This window comes from Xyrauchen texanus, chromosome 11 (assembly GCF_025860055.1).
Source record: "Xyrauchen texanus isolate HMW12.3.18 chromosome 11, RBS_HiC_50CHRs, whole genome shotgun sequence".
Taxonomy (NCBI): Eukaryota; Metazoa; Chordata; class Actinopteri; order Cypriniformes; family Catostomidae; genus Xyrauchen; species Xyrauchen texanus.
In genome coordinates, this window is record NC_068286.1 from 16,422,496 (window position 1) to 16,443,197 (window position 20,702).

Sequence of the window (20,702 nt, forward strand, 5' to 3'; positions counted from 1 at the left end):
GTGGAGTATTTCAGTATTGATGGGTCAATCTAATCGGTGTAGTCTGGTGCAGAGGTAGTTGGGGACGTATTATTACACTTTCACTTGTACTGTCTAAGATGCTGCTTATTGTCTTGTTAAACTGGGTGGCTTAGTTTGATAAGGTCACCACACAATGTAAACAGGTGTGTTTTGCCTAAGCTTGTTGAACAACCATTAAAAGCCAATATTCCCACAAAGAACTTTAATGTCATTGTTGTACATGTTCATGCTGCAAAAGGTTCAGGGGTTATGGTTCAGTGGGAGCAAAAAAACATTTAAGATGGAAATAATATAAATCATAGGGAGAGATGCAAAGTGTGTACTTAACTACCACAAAAGTGTTGCATATACTTGCTTTCTTGATTTTATGATGGCATTCCTCAATTATCTTTTATTCATTAAATAATTCCAAGTGATTTCTGTTTAGAGATTTACAGTATATGCACCTAAAACCAGGTGGCCTATGTCAAACAATGCTAGACATATACAAAGGAAATATGAACGCTCTAAATACACAATGGGACCAAAGACACACCTGGAAGCATTTGGAGTGGGACAGGGAACCAACACAAAAGAAGGTCACAGCATAAGAATTCAACAAAACCATAAAGCACAAAAAAACATAGTACTCAAATTACATTAGTGCTAAAATACAGATTTCCAAAATGTGCTTATAATTACATGCTAGAAAGAGATGTAGGTGTGACAACGCAATAGAGTGAAATTTTGCGTGGGGTATTTGAGTTATGGTTTGGTATAAATGTTTCTCTTGCCATCTTGCCTGGTGCCATATTCTCCACTTTAAAAATGCTCACCTTTAAATAGCATTCAGAGCTTCATGTCTTCCTCAGTGTCTGCTTATTTGTTTCATTCAGGAATTGCTGTTTATTTTGCTCTTTTTTTTTTTATTTAAGAAATACATTTCTTAATTCCTTTAGAAAAGAGAACCCACCATTTGAAATACGAATAATGTTTTTCTCAGCTTGCCATCTTGCCTTTAGTTCAAATTGATTGTTCAGCATTTCCTTTTCTTTTTCAAAGTGTTCTCCTTGAAATCTTGTCCTAAGAACATCAATCTCCTTCTTTCTCTGCTCCTCTGTCTCTTTCAGGATGTTTAATTTCTCCTGTTCAATCGCTCTCTCAACACTCTCAAGCATCTTATTTGTGTAGTGTTGCCCACCGTTTCCAGTAACCATTTTATCAATCTGGTCTAGTAACTGAATGACCTGTTCTGGATTCTCTTCTTCATTATTGAACACATGGAATCTTCCACAGCATATTTTCATTAAACTGACCAGTTTTGTGCTGTTACGCAAAAACGTGTGAATGTTTTTTTCCTTCAATAGATCTCCATGCGTGAAGAGTGCCATGGTGTGTGTTGAGGCTTCTTCACCAAAGATGTTTTGGATGATTCTAACTGCATCTACATCTATATCTGTGTATCGGCCCAACTGAATCACAATTAGGAAGGCATGTGGACCAGGAGCAGAGAATAAAGTGCACTGGTTAATTCTCTTGACAACTTCATCTGTAGTTAGGCTGGTATCAAACAGACCTGGAGTGTCAATAACTGATACTCTTCTTCCATGAACTATTGCATTAGCCTTTTCACATGTATTAGTCACAGAGAAGGATGATATCTCGGATTTAAAAACCTTTTTCCCCAAGATGGTGTTGCCTGTTGCACTTCTCCCCGCCCCTGTTTTTCCAACCAATAGAATTCGAAGCTCTTCAACTGGATGATTAATTAAAATGAATATTAAAAATGATAACAACTATTTCTAATTTATATTCTTCATATATCCATAGTCTTTTTTATGAGACCTGTCAAATATAGTGTATTTCGTATATAGATACACAATACATCAATTTTGCCATTATTAAAGGTGAACTCAATATTGTTTCCCTCAGTATAATAGTTTACTTCTAAAGAAATTAAATGTAATTTTCAAACAAACTGTGAGTATAAAATTATGAGCACTCACATGAGATGTAGTCTTCAGTCATATCCATAGCCTTATAAAAAGTGATATATTCTAAATGGAGAGTGTCCCCTCATGAGGGCTGCCATGTAAGAATCACATGGCCAGCTGAATACTATACTTGCTTTTTCTGAGTAACCGTCATGTAATTGGACACTTACACTCATGGATTAAATTAATCATGGCTGACTGTGAATAGTGCATTTCTACAATGGTATCAGAAACTGAAAACAATTGCATTTGAATGATGCTGTATCCAGACCCCTTGGAGTCAGTTTAAGTTCAGTATGACATCAATAAAAAAATGCTCAGTGCACCTTTAATACAGTTCCCCGTCTGTCGCTCACTTCGACGTTGTGACGAAGAAGCGACACTAGGGGTCTTTCTTGAGCGCCGAATATACCTCTGATCTATGAAAAAAGGCCAATGAGAAGTTGGTGGACAGAATTTGCATGTCCCGCCCCCGGACATACGGGTATAAAGGCTGTGGAAATGCGTCTGTTTCATTCAGAAATTTTCTTCGGAACCGATGGTCGTGCATGCAGCAAGCTGCGAGTCACACACACCTGTTCCACTTACCTCTGGTCGATCTGCTGTTGGATCTACGGCGCACATCAGTGGCTTTCTCCTTCTCTGCATGGCAGTGCAGTTTGCCCCTGGGCGCTTCGACAGCGCAAACTTAAGAGTTAAAAGAGTGATTTTCTCTAAAAGAGTATTTTCCTCTAAAAGAGCAATACACAGTGTATTTATAAAGATGCCCTTCCGCCGCTCTGTAGTTCCTGGATGCGGTAGAGTGCTCTCCGCTTCAGACGGCCACAGGCGCTGTCTCGTGTGTCTGGGCTGCGATCACACTGAGACAGCGTTTGTGGATGGTTCATGTTCTCACTGTGAGAACATGACCATGGCAACGTTGCGGTCACGGCTTTCCTTCAACCGAAGAAACGCCACTCCATGCACCCACCCGGTCCCTTTTTTCCCGGAAGTGCATGATGAGCTGACGACTGCATGGAGAGCACCCCTCTCTGGTCGTCACAAAGCCCCTCGCTCATCCGCTGTCACTACCCTCGATGGCGGAGGGATGGCCCACAGGTACACGGCGATTCCCCAGGTGGATAGGGCGGTTGTGATCCACCTATGCCCCGAGAACGCCGCCACCTGGCGGGGTTGCCCTGTGCTCCCCTCCAAGGCCTGTAGGACGACATCATCATTGACCGCCAAAGCCTACAGCGCCACCAGACAGGCCGCTTCCGCCCTGCATGCCATGGCCCTCCTGCAAGTCCACCAGGCCAAGGCACTTAAAGATCTGCACGAGGGTAGTCCTGATCCCGACGTGCTGCAGGAACTGCGCTCAGCGACCAACCTCTCCCTCAGGGCCACGAAGGCCACAGCGCAGTTCACTCGGGCAGGCAATGGCCACACTTGTGGTTCAGGAACGTCATCTATGGCTGAACTTGGTCGAGATGCGTGAGATGGACAAGACACGCTTCCTCGATGCCCCTGTCTCCCAGTTCGGCCTCTTCGGCAACACCGTCGAGGACTTTGCTCAGCAGATCTCCGTGGTGAAAAAGCAGACGGAGGCCATTTCACACATCCTGCCCCACTGCAACCCTGCCGCCACGGGCCAAGTCCCGTCTGTTGGCTATAAAACGTGCTCCGCCTCAAAGCGGAAAAGCAGAAAGCGCACCCCCCCCCCCCCCTGTCTCACGGACTCCCTCGAGGACCCGGAAGGCAGAGACGTTTGCTCCGGAGCTGGTAAACAGACCACTCCTTCCCCTGGTGGAGGGCCAGGAGGAGAATACTTATTTTAATTTATTTCATTTGCCACATTCTCAATAAAAGAGCGATTTCCTTTGTCTCTGTGTCACCTGGCCTGCAAATGCCGTTCTCATGGCACTCTGCCGCCAGACCTCGACAGTCCCTTGGACGCGGACCCCCCGCCTCCAGCCAAGCAACGACTTCTGATGAGTCTAGAGGATGCTGTTGCTGGACCTCCTCCTCAGTCACTAACCTGCCCTGCCGGGTGTGCGGAGCAAGGTAAGTGCTTCGAGTCGTTTCTCAGCACCAGAGCCTCGGGACGCACTTTCGCCTCCTGATGCCATACTACCTGCTCCGCCCAGCCGGGTACCTCAAAAATAATTGTTCCTTTAGTGCTCCTAGCACAGAGGTTGGATGCGTGGCTTTCACTTCCCAACCCGTCTCGCTGGCTGTCAAGGACCATCCGACTCGGTTGCGCAATTCACCCCGCCCCCCTTCACCGGCGTCCGCTTTTCGCAGTACACGGCGAACATGCCAAGTCCCTGCACGCGGAAATCGCGACCCTTTTGCCCAAAGACGCAATAGAGCCTGTCCCTCCAACCGAGATGAAGAAGGGTATTTACAGCCCTTACTTCATCGTACTCAAGAAAGGCGGTGGTTACGACCGATCTTGGAATTGCGAGTTTTGAACCGGGCCTTACACACACTCCCGTTCAAAATGCTCACGCAGAAACATATTTTAACTTGCGTCCGGCATCTAGATTGGTTCGCAGCGGTAGACCTGAAGGACGCGTACTTCCACGTCTCAATACTGCCTCGACATCGACCCTTTCTACTTTCCGCGTTCGAAGGCCAGGCGTATCAGTACAAGGTCACAACGTCGAAGTGAGCGACAGACGGGGAACATCTAGGTTACGTCGCTGAGCTGAGCCACTGTTGTGGCCGGACCATTTCCGGCTCCTCAGAAACAACCTGAATGAAACAGATGCATTTCCCGCCTTTATACCCGTATGTCCGGGGGCGGAACATACAAATTCTATCCGCCAACTTCTCATTGGCCTTTTTTCATAGATCAGAGGTATATTCGGCGCTCAAGAGAGACCCCTAGTGTCGCTTCTTTGACACAATGTCTCGTTCCCTCCATCAGGGAACGAGGTTACATCCGTAACCTAGACATTTTCCTTGATAAAAGTTATTACTGTTATATCTTTCAATATTTCTTATCCTGCATTTAAAAAAAAGGTAAAAGACACTTTACCTATATTATCGGTACTGTGATTTTGTTGCATGAAGATCTGGAAGTACTAAACATATTACACAACATGGAAATCACATTATAATATTTTGACACAACAGAGAATGTGATTTAGCACATTATAATATACATTTTATATTCCTTGATATACAATTTATACATATATTTTGAAGATAATCAAACAGGAATTAAGAACAACATGGACATACTTAAACAGTGAATTTTCAAAAATGTTATTGAACAATACGGAAGTTCACAATATATGGAGCTCCTAAAGTGTCCCTGGAAATAACAAATAATAGCTGAGACTATCTCGTGCACACGAGATACTTTTGCATGCTCACGAGAAAATGTTTGCGCGTTTACGCGTTTCAATATACGGTATATCTTATTTATTTTTGCGTCACCACCATCTTCTTTACAGAGAACGCGAGAGGATACACATGAATTGATAGAGATATATTTTAAATTTGGCTTAAAAGGATAATATACTTGCATAAATGTTATGGTGCCCATTTACTGTACTAATGATAATCCTTGTATGTGGCCATTTATATGGATTCACGTTAATCCTGAGGTAACAGATGTAATAATGCATTAAACCAGGGGTGACCAAACTTCCAGATCCAAAGAGAAATAAGGTGTAGCAGGCTGCATCGTTGTAATAATAATAATAATAATAAAAAGGCTAGATGCCATCGATCATCTATCATCTTTATATTGTATGCTTAATACAAGTATAACAATAATCAGAATAAGTAACATTTTTCTGCTATGCCGTGATTCAAAGAATTACTTAATCAATCATAGTTTCTGTTATTTTGTTACTTGTGTTACAAATATGATTTTTATTTGATCGAAATGGTTGCGCTCCCTTTTATTTGGTTCTGAAAGTGTGTGAGTTAGATGCATGAGTGTTTCGAGAGCTCTCTCGTATGTCCTAAACCTCTAAATAACATGTGGGTGTGCAACTCAAACGGAATAATATCTTTAACACAAAAGCATTGTTTTGGTGGTTCTGTCATCATGCTGTATTTTTTACAGCCTGGTCTCATGTAATTTTCGTGAATATGACAACATTTTTGCAATTTAAAATGTACATGCTGTATATCACGTTTGGCTGCAGGTTTTCAGTAAAATGTCCAGCTGGGGGCACCAAAAGCAAGTCAAATGGTGTCGTATTCTGACGAAGTTTTCGCGTGAATTTTATGGCGCTTTTCCACTACACAGTACCTGCTCGACTCAGCTCAACTCGCCTCGACTCACCTCGCCTCGGTTCGCTTTTCGCTCCGTTTTCCATTGCAGACAGTACCGCCACAAATAGTACCCGGTCGTCATAGCGACGCCGCAGGAAACTGCCGTGACGTAATCTTATACGCGACACATATCCGCTACCCACACACACAGGACAATGGAGGAAATCGAGTGTATGCTGTTTCTTATCCTCGGGATGTGGCTGTTTCTCACAGCAAGAAGACAAACGCTGTTTCATGAGAGGCTGAGGGCAGCAAAACGAAACACTGCTGAAAAAAACAGGAGAGTTTGGGAATTACTACAGAGTTCAGACTACGAGGCGAATCCGGTTGTTCAAAGCCGACGCTAAGAGGGTAAGTTATGCCAACATAGCTAACGTTTGCATATGTGTAAATACTATACTATATGCAAAGTATTTAATCAACTTTATAGCTACCAGTATCACGTACTAAAATGTGCATGGTTTATGTGTTTCAGATCTGTTTAGCTTTGCAAAGTCGCGCGGCAGACCCTCTGTTTGGGCTTTCAACCGAGCTACCGAGTGGTGGGATGTTATTGTTCCTGGTTTCACAAACGCGCAGTGGGTTCAGAACTTCAGAATGTCGGAAGAAACATTCATATATTTGTACAACAAACTGCGTCCAGTGATGGAGAGACAAGACACAAGCTTCCGCAAGTGTGTTCCTCTAAAGAAGAGAGTGGCCATCGCACTATGGAAGCTTGCGACCGGTTCAGAGTACAGAACTATCGGCCATCTTTTTGGAGTAAGCATAACAACTGTTTGCCGGTGTGTTCAAGAGTTCACTGCTGCTGCAGAAGCGTTGTTGGTTCCCGAACAAATCCGTTACCCAGACCAGGAGAAGTTTGAAGAAATGGCTGCCTACATTGAGAACAGATGGGGGCTCCCGCAGTGTGTTGGTGCTATTGATGGATCACACATACCCATTTTGGCACCACAGGAGTACCACTGTGACTATTTCAACCGTAAAGGCTGGCACTCCATCGTCCTTCAAGGTGTTGTAGATGGAAAAGGACTGTTCTGGAACGTGTTTGCAGGACTGCCTGGCAGCTTGCATGATGCTCGTGTTTTAAGACTGTCCACATTGTGGGAGTTGGCCAGCCGTGGCAACCACTTTCCAGCTTACACCAGGAATATTGGTGGGGTGGATGTTGCCTACTACATCCTGGGAGATTCTGCCTATCCCCTGCAGAACTGGCTCCTAAAGCCATTCACTGACACTGGACGGCTGACAGTAGAACAGCAGATCTACAACAAGAAAATATGTGGAGCACGGGTAGTGGTTGAAAACGCTTTTGGTAGACTGAAGGGAAGGTGGCGTTGCCTCATGAAAAGAAATGACTGTGATGTTACAATTGTGAAATCTATGATTCTTACTTGCTGTGCTTTGCATAACCTTTGTGAGAGTCACGGAGAGGACTATGACAATGACTGGGATGCACCTGCAGCAGCAGAGCCTGTGGTGGCAGTGGCACAGGGTGTTGAGGAGGAGGGCAGAGATGTACGAGAGGGTCTGATGCGTTATTTTAATTACTAAATAAATACATTATCATTAAATATGTTGTCTCTGCTGTTTTTCATTAAAGGTTATCACAGTATACAATCTGAAAATACTTGTTCAAACCCTTGTAAAAAGCAAACCATCAAAAAAAGACACTGTTTGTAATAAGTTTCAAAAAGGTTTTATTTAAACACGCATACAAATAGAAAAAATTATAATACAAATATAAATTCACACATCAAACTATATACATATGTTACATGTAGTGCAAACATTAAATTTGAATAAACAAAGGGGTTTCAGTCCAGGGGCGGTGGAACAGCATCCCGCCCGGTTCAGTGCCTGGACAAGCTGGCCCAGGGTTCCCAGAAAGGCCTTGTTGAAGGACGACGTTGCAGCAATCTCCTCTCTCCTTAAAGCCGCCTGAGTTCTCGGGCATGTGCTGCATCATCGAGTGCCATCTGTAAATGGCGCTCCGCTGTGCCCGGTTCAACTCCAGCTGCTCGACATCCGATGTCTGCATCTCCCTCAGGACAGTCAGATGCTCCTGTTCCCTCTTTCGTTTCCTCCGTCCTGGCCAAAAAATAATTACAATGAATGAGTTATAAAGAAAAACGGACAAGTCACATTTCATTCAAAGGGGTTGTGTGTGTGTTTTAAATTGTTCACATGTATTATCATTACAGCTGCTACACAAAAAGACAAGCCCACAACTTACTATTACATTATATAGTATATGTAACGACTTAACATCTGAGCCCAACTATTTTAGTAAATGTCAACTTTAAAATACTATGTGTACAGTATAGGTGTACACTGTGTTAGATCTGAAAAGTTATAAAAATACTGAACAGGTATATTAATGAATCCTGTATTCCCATAACTGGGAATGCTTCCTGTTGTTATGCAAGTAAGTTTACGTTATTAATGAGTAATTGATACGATTAATGATATATTAATAAGTGTGTATAGATTCACAGACAACAGGCTAGAAGGGTTTACTTTTTCTCAATTATACTAACCGGTTGCTGCGGGTCTCGGTGTCGGCAGCTGCTGCGGGTCTCGGTGTCGGCAGCTGCTGCGGGTCTCGGTGTCGGCGCTGCTGATCTTGTTGGTGTCGATGGTTCTGGTGCCGACGTGGCATCAGTTGGTGTCACTGAACCATTCTCTCTCGTCGAAAATGAATCTTAGATAGAAAGAGCATACAAAAGTCAACACAATACTGAAAAATAGCAATGGCAGATAGTTAGCAGCTAGCTAGAGGTAGCAGCAATTGTTTACAGTTTACAGTCTTCGTTGTTATAAGTGAGCTTCAGCTTTTCAAAAGCCAGCCTACAGAAAACATAACTCTCGAGCTGAGTGCGCCTACAGAATTAATGTAATGTAAACTTAAAACACTTACCATCCTCCATCAGCGACTCCAACAAACTGGTGGCGAGTCAAGTCCACCCTCCCTCCCGTTACTCGCCGGTCTATGGCCGTAGATACAGTCCATCTGCTCGTACCACTTCCAGCTTTTTCGGTTTGAACCACTGCGGCCGTTGTGGTCCTTTACAGCTCTGTAGTCACTTTTCAGTTTTTTTAACTTTTCCCTACATTGCTGGAAAGTCCTGTTGTAGCCATGTGTGGACAGCGGTTCGGAGATTTCTCGAAAAACTTTTTCGTTCCTCGTTGCCCCATCAAGCTCTCGCTGGATCCTTTCTTCGACAACCAAACAAAGAAAAGTCTGCACCTCCTCGTTTGACCACGCGTATTCTTCAGAGTTGCCATAATAATACTTCTGTAGGCTATATCTGTGCAAACTATTTAACAATGCCGGGGTTATTCTGGATACTCCGTCTGGCGCTGCAATGATGGCGCAGTGAATAGTGACGATTCTCTCGGACCAATCAGCAGTCGGCATTGTTTTTACGTCACATTTTAGTATCGCCTCAGCTCGCTCAGAACCTCGCCGGTGGTGATGCGAAAAAAGTACCGAAGGTACCGAAAGCAGGTACAGGTACAACTTTTACACAGTGGAAAACCAAACAAAGTCGAGTCGAGTTGAGCTGAGTCGAGCAGGTACTGTGTAGTGGAAAAGCGCCATTAGATGGATGTTTTTAAAACATACCCCCCTAACCTAAAACTTTTGCCTGATCAGTGACATTAGTGTTGTAAAATATTTAAAAAGTTCAAAAAGACATCCTTACCTAATCGATGCATAAATCTAACCATTAGTGTTTTAAAATGCAGAAACAACATGAAAAAGCACATTTTCTGAAGCGACCTCATTTTGTGCCACTTCTATGACTCTCTAATGTCACGTGTTAGCTTGAGTTCATGGCTGTACTTGAATGGCTGTCCTCCGACAGTAAGTCCAATGCCCTATCAGGTGAGATACAGCACAAGTTATCAATTTATAAATAAGTATATATATATATATATATATATATATATATATATATATATATAGGTGTGTCTGTAATAAAAGCATTAAAATGTATTGTTTTTCAAAAGATGTGTTTGAGTAAAAGTGTGTCAATATCATAAAATAACAGGGTCTGAGTAATAGAGAGAAAAATATCAGTCATTATTAGCCGCTGAAGTCATGATTTGAGTGAAAGTGTATAAAACACACAGCCATAGTGTTAATTTCATCTGGAAACTGCAGGGAATTGTACCTGAAGACTCGTTTAACAATGTGGCAGGGCGGAGGGCGGGGCCGGGTCGTGATCCTACACATCCGTCCTGTATTAGGCTAATTATGCCTCCGTGAGGGTTAAAGGTCGACTGCAGGGGATCGTGCGAGAGAGAGATCGTTTACAGACATGTCCGTCATGTGTATGTTTGTGTCTTCTTTTAAGTTTATCATTAAACCTATTATTTATATTGAAAAGCCGGTTCTCGCCTCCTCCTTTCCATGGATCACTTTACAAACAAGTTTTGCAAAAATGTTTATAGAGTCATGTTTTCACTATGAGACCAGGTTGAATTTTTAATACATACCAGGGCCAACACTGCAGCAATGACAACACCAACTTTTAAAGCTGTGGAATAAGATGTCCTCCTTAACTCTGAGGTGTTTGATGCTTGTCCAGGAGAATTTTCAGTGAAAAAGTAAGAAAATTAGGACAAAACATATACTATTCAATATGCTATGCGCACAATGTTAACATTTGAGCAAACATTGGCTGTGAGACAATGTTTAATGCATATTTTATTTAACAAAAACAACACTTTCAAAGTTATGCAAATAGAATTTAGTGCAATATTTGCTTCATCTTTGTCATAAATTCAGCCATATATTCCTTGTTTATTTTGTATTCAGTAATCCAACTAAGTTCTATTTGGAGAATGATGTGCTCTTGCTATTCTATTTCCCCCAGTTAGATTGCACTGCGTGTGATCATTCTAGGTGTGCACCAGGACTGGACTGGCAATCTGGCATACGCAGAATGGACCACAAAACGGCACTGCAATATGCAGAAAACTATATCAAACTATAGCTTTACTAAATCCCTGATTACATTATTGAATGTGTGCATGCTCTCTCTCACCTATCATTGTGGTTGTGGAGGAAATTATCAGGGTCTGGGTGTCTTGTGGTTCCCTTATCCGTAGCTGGAAAGGTTTCGTTTTTATGTACTCTGCCCTTATGCAAACAGAGTGAAGTGCCATAAACTTGATAGACATGTTTGCATGCATGTGTCACATGATGATACTGCATGGTTAGGTCTCAGAAAGAAGTGATACTTCAAAGTATAGAAATAAACCCTTAAATTAAACAAACATTAATATCAAACTTTAGTTCATTAACAAGAAAGACCAGTGTTACTTTCACATTTACTTATTATGGTACGCAATATGATATCAATGAGGAAAAACATATTTGTGATGCTTTTCCTGCTTAAAATTGGACACTATAACAATATAAATAAACATTTTCATTATTTTGAAATGTATTTATTTATAAAACGTTTGTTGTCTCAAGGCAACATTGTACCACAATGGACAAATTGAAACATTTGACATTTTCATGCAGAAAAAATAAATATATTTATTGAAAACATACATTTCTTTAACCAAACACTTGTTTGGACACAAAACAGAATTATCTAGTTTTAGATGTATTACACATTTCATATTTAATAAAAAAGTAACATTTCATATCGAACTGTTGCTTTCAGGCAACATTGTACCATCGTGGAACACAAGAATTACCAAACCATCATATCATCAATTTATCATTTCAAAACATTACAATCAGTGTTGTTTCAAGATAAAACAATAAATAAATCACCATAATCTTATCCTAATATGCACCTTATCCTTACAAGCATGCACATACACACAAAATGTCCTTATTCACAAATGGCAACTCACTACTTGTGAAAGTTGAGGAAGCAATTCCTCTCAACAAAAAAAAAAAAAACAGGTATGTAGCACATTTTGAGCACTGCACTTTTACAACGCCTGAACATCCTGGGTATTTGCATAACCCTTGTCTGATCAAAGCACACCAGCATTGATGGTCGTGGTTCTACAGGGGTTTTTGGGTGCTTTTCAGGCTGTTCTTCAGCAAAAACTCTAGGCTACAAGATCCAGTTCTCAAAAGTCTTGTGTACAAATGTTTAAAACGCATAAACTTTGTTTTCTCAAAAATACAAATATGAACATTCATGTTGCTCACATACACTCACCTAAAGGATTATTAGGAACACCATACTAATACTGTGTTTGACCCCCTTTCGCCTTCAGAACTGCCTTAATTCTACGTGGCATTGATTCAACAAGGTGCTGAAAGCATTCTTCAGAAATGTTGGCCCATATTGATAGGATAGCATCTTGCAGTTGATGGAGATTTGTGGGATGCACATCCAGGGCACGAAGCTCCCGTTCCACCACATCCCAAAGATGCTCTATTGGGTTGAGATCTGGTGACTGTGGGGGCCATTTTAGTACAGTGAACTCATTGTCATGTTCAAGAAACCAATTTGAAATTATTCGAGCTTTGTGACATGGTGCATTATCCTGCTGGAAGTAGCCATCAGAGGATGGGTACATGGTGGCCATAAAGGTATGGACATGGTCAGAAACAATGCTCAGGTAGGCCGTGGCATTTAAACGATGCCCAATTGGCACTAAGGGGCCTAAAGTGTGCCAAGAAAACATCCCCCACATCATTACACCACCACCAGCAGCCTGCACAGTGGTAACAAGGCATGATGGATCCATGTTCTCATTCTGTTTACGCCAAATTCTGACTCTACCATCTGAATGTCTCAACAGAAATTGAGACTCATCAGACCAGGCAACATTTTTCCAGTCTTCAACTGTCCAATTTTGGTGAGCTCTTGCAAATTGTAGCCTCTTTTTCCTATTTGTAGTGGAGATGAGTGGTAGCCGGTGGGGTCTTCTGCTGTTATAGCCCATCCGCCTCAAGGTTGTGCGTGTTGTGGCTTCACAAATGCTTTGCTGCATACCTCGGTTGTAACGAGTGGTTATTTCAGGCAAAGTTGCTCTTCTATCAGCTTGAATCAGTCGGCCCATTCTCCTCTGACCTCTAGCATCAACAAGGCATTTTAGCCCACAGGACTGCCGCATACTGGATGTTTTTCCCTTTTCACACCATTCTTTGTAAACCCTAGAAATGGTTGTGCGTGAAAATCCCAGTTACTGAGCAGATTGTGAAATACTCAGACCGGCCCGTCTGGCACCAACAACCATGCCACGCTCAAAATTGCTTAAATCACCTTTCTTTCCCATTCTGACATTCAGTTTGGAGTTCAGGAGATTGTCTTGACCAGGACCACACCCCTAAATGCATTGAAGCAACTGCCATGTGATTGGTTGATTAGATAATTGCATTAATGAGAAATTGAACAGGTGTTCCTAATAATCCTTTAGGTGAGTGTATTATTGTAGCCCAGTGTGTGCAGACTTTAGCCATAAATATGTTTTTAAGCAACTCAAAAAAGCACAAATGTCAAGGCATGTAAAAACTTCTCCAGGGCCCAAAACACCCTCAGACCCCAGAGGGTTAAGGCATGTTGTCACTGAAAAGATAGTAAAGTCAGATACCTAAATGTGAAATGAAAACAAAATATTTCGTAATATATCCGTAAAACTGAAGTTGTTTACATTGAATGCTAACCCTTTGCCTTTGCAGGAATGTAGGGGGAAGGAAATTAGACTATGTGATTATTGATACTGTGCTAGCCACACAGTTTGCTCCATCTAGTGGAGTTGGATTATATGGACTGGTTGCACCATCTAGAGGAGTTGAATTATGTGGACTCTTTACTCCATCTAGTGGAGTTGGATTATATGGATTGTTTGCTTTTTCCAGTGGAGTGTGGATTATATAGACTGCTGTGTACTGTTATTGCTCCCCTGTACATGCAAAAGTAGTAATAAGAAAAAAATGGAAGGAAGAGAGAGAGAGAGAGAGAGAGAGAGAGAGAGAGAGAGAGAGAGAGAGAGAGAGAGAGAAGAAAGATGACTCAAAAAATAAAGAAAAGCAAAGAGCTCTCTAAAACCCCTAGGGGGAAATTAAGGTCTTATGTTTGTTTAAATGTACCAAACAGTTGTCCCTGTGTTCTTCCTCTGTGTATGCGTTGTAAAATAATTCAGTGGTACATTTGGTTCACCCCTCAAAAAATGTTTTGCCCACCCCAACGTTTGTGTTCATACCCTGCGAGATATTGTCGATGACAAAAATAAATGTGAGCACTTTAAATTAATTTAGTCTCACTCATCATTTGCTACAGACAGACAAGAGAGTTTGGGTGTTATCTCAGAGCCAACAATAATTTGTTTTGCCCTGGAGCCCTTATTAAAAAAATTCACCTTTGGAGCACATATTGCAAGTTTAGTTGTCTTTGGTGGGTTTTGCTTTCCTTTAATAGTAAAAGGCTAGTTTCGTTTTAGCTTGTCCTCTGTAAAAAAAAAAAAAGAAAAGAAAAAAAAAAACATGTCCTCTGTAAGAACAAAAATAAAGTAACCTGGTGTTAACTATCCACAGGAGACAAGCGGCACTGCATTGTTAGGGAACTGCGTCAAGCAATTTCTTGCCCTTTTCAAAATCTAATTTCTAATAAAATCTAATCAAAATCTTCTTTCAAATTGAAATAATTAACAAAAATGTATATGTAACTAAATAATAATTACCAAGCTTCCCCATGATTTTTGTGCATGTTAAAGGGACTTAAACTAAAACAATAAGACAACAATCGGACTGTATTTCTCTTTGCCACGATGCCATGAGAGTCTCCCAAAATTTTCAAGAGTAAAAAGAACTGGAATGGCAATGGTTTTGACATTTCAGCAGCCAAATCACCCTGCAGCCTTGCCTGGCAAACACACATCAGTGTCTAACAGGTGTCTAGAAGCGGCATACTACGTCTCGCAACGAGTTGCTAAATTAGGAAAACCTCACACAATTGCCGAGGCACTAATCTTACCTGCTACCAAAGATATCTGCCAAGTCATGTTTGGAGATTTTCGCACAACAGATTGGTAACATCCCCTTTTCTAAGGGCACCGTTAGCCACTGCATATCTCACATGGCAAGCGAAGTTAAGGAGCAATTGCTAGCTAACTTCATGCAAAGCCAGTACTATGCCCTGCAGCTTGATGAGACAACTGATGTTGCAGGGTTAGCACAGTTGCTTACCGTTATGTCAGATATTTCAAAAATTGTCATATTGAGGAGGACATTCTTTTCTGTTGGTCTCTTCCAGCACACAACAACTGAGGCACTGCTTGAAGATCTGGATGGGTATATACGTGATGCAGCATGTCATGGGATAAATGTGTTGGAATATGCACTGACGTGGCCCGTTCAATGACTGGGAGGGTTAGCGGTCTTGTCATTCGTGTCCAGCATTTAGCCCCTTTAGCCAAGTGGACCCACTGTATGATTCATTGCAAATCTCTCGCATCAAAGCAAATGCCTGAGTCTCTGGAGTCAGTTTTAAAGCAGGCAGTGCAAATGGTCAATTTTATTAATGCACGGCCATTAAATGCATGCTTGTTTTCCTTGCTTTGTCAGGAAATGGGAGCCTTACGTGAGCAGCTCCTATTTCACACTGAGGTTCGCTGGCTCTCCAGAGGTCAGGTTTTACATTGCCTCTACGAATTGCATTCAGAGGTGATGTGTTGAACACATCGATACAATGGAGAGATGCCAACATTCTTCAGCTTCTTACTTTTTCATGTGATATGAGTGTGAAGCGATCGTCTGTGTTACGCAACTGCTTTCGGGTCCTTGAATAACATATAACGTGCGAGTAAGGGCAGCCGATGGACTTTCTGGTGACCTCCTAAGGTAAGATGGTGCCCCCCTAGGGAGTTGGTGCCCTAAGCAGACTGCGTAGTATGTGTATTTGGAGCGGCAGTACTGCAAAGAAGTATAATTTATTAAGTTATTTGGTGATGATCTTTAAGTTGTGCGGGTACTTCTTTTAAATCAAAATGTTGTACTGCATGACTCACGGCGTGTAAGCACAAAGGAACATCAAAGGGTAAAAAAATGTCTGTTATAAGGCATGGTGAAATTACTTAAAGGTGCACTCAGTAATTCTATTCCAATACACTTTTTGTCAAATTCTGCAAATATCTCCTCACAGTCTGCTAGCTGTCTGTTCTGTGGGTGGGCTGAAAAAAATCTAGCATTTTTACACAGCCCTGGCTCTGTAAATGGGACAAAAACAAAGTTGAACAGACCAGTCCACACAAAACTACTCCGGCCAATTTAATTGAATCCTTTCATTTGGCTAACTCGAGCGAACTTACCTGTCCCGGCATATTCCCATCAGTTTTGTGTCCTTGCCAAGTGCACAGACTTTTCTGATGCTACACTAAAGTCCATGTACTCGATCGATCTCATTGCACACCAGTGGAGGGAGTTGCTGGCAACCGGAGTCTACACATGGGAAGAATATGCTGAGCCGATATTAGAGACATTCGCTTCAGCGGATTCTGATCTATCCTGATTCCGGGTTCCGAGTCTTCCACTCCTGAATCTGCTCCATGCCATGTCACAGCCACGCCTGAGTCTGCTCCATGCCATGTCACAGCCACCACTGATGTCGATGCGTAGGGTCACGAAGACCCTTCCTCACAGCTTGTCAATACTCCTGCCTGCCATAGCCAATGAGCCAATGCCAACGCCTGCCATGGCCAACGCCCATGCCAGCCACGGCCAATGAGCCAACAGCCACACCTGCCATGGCCAATGAGCCAACGCCCACATCTGGCACGGCCAACGAGCCAATGCCCATGCCTGCCACGGCCAACGCCCACGCCTGCCACACACAACGTGCTGGAAGCTTTGTCCATCCCAGAGCCAGTGTTGCCAGCCTCATCTGTCCCAGAGCCTGCATTGCCAGCCTCGTCCGTCCCAGAGCCTGCGTTGCCAGCCTCGTCCGTCCCAGAGCCTGCGTTGACAGCCTCGGCCATTCCAGAGCCTTCGTTGATAGCCTCATCTGTCCCAGAGCCAGCGTTGCCAGCCTCGGACGTTACAAAGCCTGCGTTGACAGCCTCGTCCGTCCCAGAGCCTGCGTTGCCAGCATCATCTGTCCCAGAGACTATATTGCCAGCATTGTCCATCCCAGAGCCTGCGCTGCCAACTTCTGCCTCACGGAGGAGAAAGAGAAAGGCTTCCATTTCCAAGTCTCTGCCAGTGTTCACGACCACAGAGGCTGTTTCCAAGTCTCTGCCAGTGTTCACGACCACAGAGGTCGTTTCCAAGTCTCTGCCAGTATTCATGACCACAGAGGTTGTTTCCATGTCTCTGCCAGTGTTCACGGCCGCAGAGGTCGTTTCCATGTCTCTGCCAGTGTTCATAACTGCAGAGGTCATTTCCATGTCTCTGCCAGTGTTCATGACTGCAGAGGTCGTTTCCAAGTTTCTGCCAGTGTTCACAACCAGAGAGGTCGTTTCTAAGTCTAAACTGCCAGAGTGATGACTAGAACCAAGAAATATGCTCATATTATCCCCATTTTATCATCATTACATTGGTTACCTGTTAAATTTCATATTAATTTAAAAATTCTGTTAACTACATACAAAGGTTTGAGTGGTCTAGCTCCACAGTACTTAAGTGAACTTCTACCACGCTATATTCCATCACCTTCATTACATTTGCAAAACTCTGGCCTGTTAATAGTTCCTATTCAAAATCCCCAAAGGAGGTATATCCTTTGCCTATTTGTCTCCTAAACTATGGAATAGTCTCTCTAACACTGTTCAGGATGCAGACACACTCAATGAGTTTAAGTCTAGACTAAAGACTCAACTATACAGCCAGGCATACACCTAATTTATTCTTCATCACACAATTAGGCTGCTTTAGTTAGGTTTGCCGGAACCTGAAACATTGATCATGATCCAAAACACTGCAAAATATTGAATGGCATATATGCTAATTTTCATAAATTCTATTTGTTTCCATGTCTCAACCTCGGGACTCCTATCCATAGGTCACCAGAACCGGCTGGATCCAGCTCCATTCCTGCTTCGTGTTGTACTCTGCTACGCGTCTCTGAGTGATGATCACAAAATGCAGCCGGTGCCAGCCAAACATCACTTCAGTCTATTACGATGGACCACAGAGGATGAACTGATGCCAACTCCAACCATAAGACATGGGATACGTCATATGCCACTGCCTGAATCTTGGACTTGGAATTACCAGCCGGTTGAACTGCGAAGCACCTCACTGATCTCAGCCTGCATCACCTTGGTCTAATGATGGACTATGCTCTTAAAATGGAATACACAGACTATCAATAAATTGCCAACAAAAGCCTTCATCAGCCAGCTAACAAAGGACAATGCATCTACAGTGGATATAAAAAGTCTACACACCCCTGTTAATATGCCAGGTTTTTGTGATGTAAAAGAATGAGACAAAGATAAATCATGTCAGAACTTTTTCCACTTTAAATATGAGCTATAATGTGAACAATTCAATTGAATAACAAACTGAAATCTTTGTGGGGGAAAAATTAAAAACCTTACAATAACCTTGTTGCATAAGTGTGCACACCCTCTTATAACTGGGGATGTGGATGTTTTCAGAATTAACCAATCACATTCAAACTCATGTTCAATAGGATTCATTACACACCTGTCATCATTTAAAGTGACTCTGATTAATCAGAAATAAAGTTCAGCTGTTCTAGTAGGATTTTCCTGACATTTTCTTAGTTGCATCTCAGAGCAAAAGCCATGGTCCGCAGAGAGCTTCCAAAGCATCAGAGGGATCTCATTGTTGAAAGATATCAATCAGGAGAAGGGTACAAAAGAATTTCCAAAGCATTAAATATACCATGGAACACAGTGAAGACAGTCATCATCAAGTTGAGAAAATATGGCACAACAGAGACATTACCAAGAACTGGACTTCCCTCCAAAATTGATGAAAAGTCGAGAGGAAAACTGGTCAGGGAGGCTTCCAAGAGGCCTAGAGCAACATTAAAGGAACTGCAGGAATTTCTGGCAAGTACTGGCTGTGTGCTACATGTGAAAACATTCTCCCGTATTCTTCATATGAATGGGCTATGGGGTAGGGTTGCAAGACGGAAGCCTTTTCTTACAAAGAAAAACATCCAAGCCTGGCTGAAGTTTGCAAAAACAAACATTAAGACTCCCAAAAGCATGTGGAAAAATGTGTTATGGTCTGATGAAACCAAGGATGAACTTTTTGGCCATAATTCCAAAAGGTATGTTTGGCGCAAAAACAACACTGCACATCAACCAAAGAACACCATACCCACAGTGAAGCATGGTGGTTGAAGCATCATGCTTTGGGGCTGTTTTTCTTCAGCTGGAACCGGGGCCTTATGGTGGAGGGAATTATGAACAGTTCCAAATACCAGGCAATTTTGGTACAAAACCTTCAGGCTTCACCAGAAGAAGATTAACGTTTTGGAATGGCCCAGCCAGAGCCCAGACCTGAATCCAATTGAACATCTGTGGGGTGATCTGAAGAGGGCTGTGCACAGGAGATGTCCTCGCAATCTGACAGATTTGGAGCGCTTTTGCAAAGAAGAGTGGGCAAATATTGCCACGTCAATAGACTCCTACCCAAAAAGACTGAGTGCTGTAATAAAATCAAAAGGTGCTTCAACAAAGAATTAGTTTAAGGGTGTGCACACTTATGCAACCAGGTTTTTTTCTTTTCTTTTTTTTCTTCAAAGATTTCAGTTTGTTTTTCAACTGAATTGGTCACATTAAAGGTGGAAAAAGTTCTGAAATTATTTATCTTTGTCTCAATCTTTTACATCACAAGAACCTGGCATTTTAACAGGGGTGTGTAGACTTTTTATATCCACTTTATATGAACTTCTGCAGTTAATAATTGAACTTCAAAGATATTAGTCATTAATCTTACAGTTCTTACAAAATCTTTGTTTAAGCACTGGCCCTTAACACTTACTTAGTTTAATCATTTTAAACCATGACTTGCACTGCACATAAATAACAAATACTGGCATTATATTCATGATGTTAGCCAGAGGGGAACTGGCCCGCACAGTGAGCCTTGTTTCTCCCAAGGTTATTTTTCTCCTTTAAACAACATCTTATGGAGTTTTGTGTTTTTTTTCCTCTGCCCTACTTTACCAACACTGCCTGACAAATATGAGGATTTGGTCAAAAGAGGGTCTCCAAAGGTTCTTCTCAATATGGAGTCTGTCTTAATTTTTGCTTTTGACTAATGTAGGAGACATCCTAGGTTTTCTATAAAGGTATAATGTCAGGTTATGTGGCCTTTGGATCATGATTTAACCCTCATGCACTGTTTGGTCATTTCTTTACCAAAATCAGTTTTGTTTCTTTAATAAAACAGGTTTCCTTTATCTGACGGTATGAGACTTGGTGACTTTCCATCCATTTGATATCTGAACACACACACAAATAAACTGGAGT

General features: G+C 42.2%; 1 protein-coding gene across 1 annotated transcript; it reads right to left on the reverse strand.

The window, feature by feature from the left end:
• Positions 1-268: 268 nt before the first annotated feature.
• LOC127651321 (GTPase IMAP family member 7-like) lies at positions 269-2,148 on the reverse strand. The gene is made up of 2 exons (XM_052137101.1): positions 2,125-2,148; positions 269-1,796 (listed from the first exon to the last, which is right to left on the reverse strand). Exons 1-2 carry the CDS (start codon positions 2,146-2,148, stop codon positions 927-929), a joined length of 894 nt encoding a protein of 297 aa, XP_051993061.1. The 3' UTR covers positions 269-926.
• Between the last annotated feature and the right edge of the window lie 18,554 nt (positions 2,149-20,702).

Coding starts and splice junctions, on each gene's coding strand:
- LOC127651321 (XM_052137101.1), bottom strand. CDS start 2,148: ATGACGGTTACTCAGAAAAAGCAA. Junction 1,797..2,124: donor CGGTTACTCAGAAAAAGCAA/GTATAGTATTCA, acceptor AATTAGAAATAG/TTGTTATCATTTTTAATATT.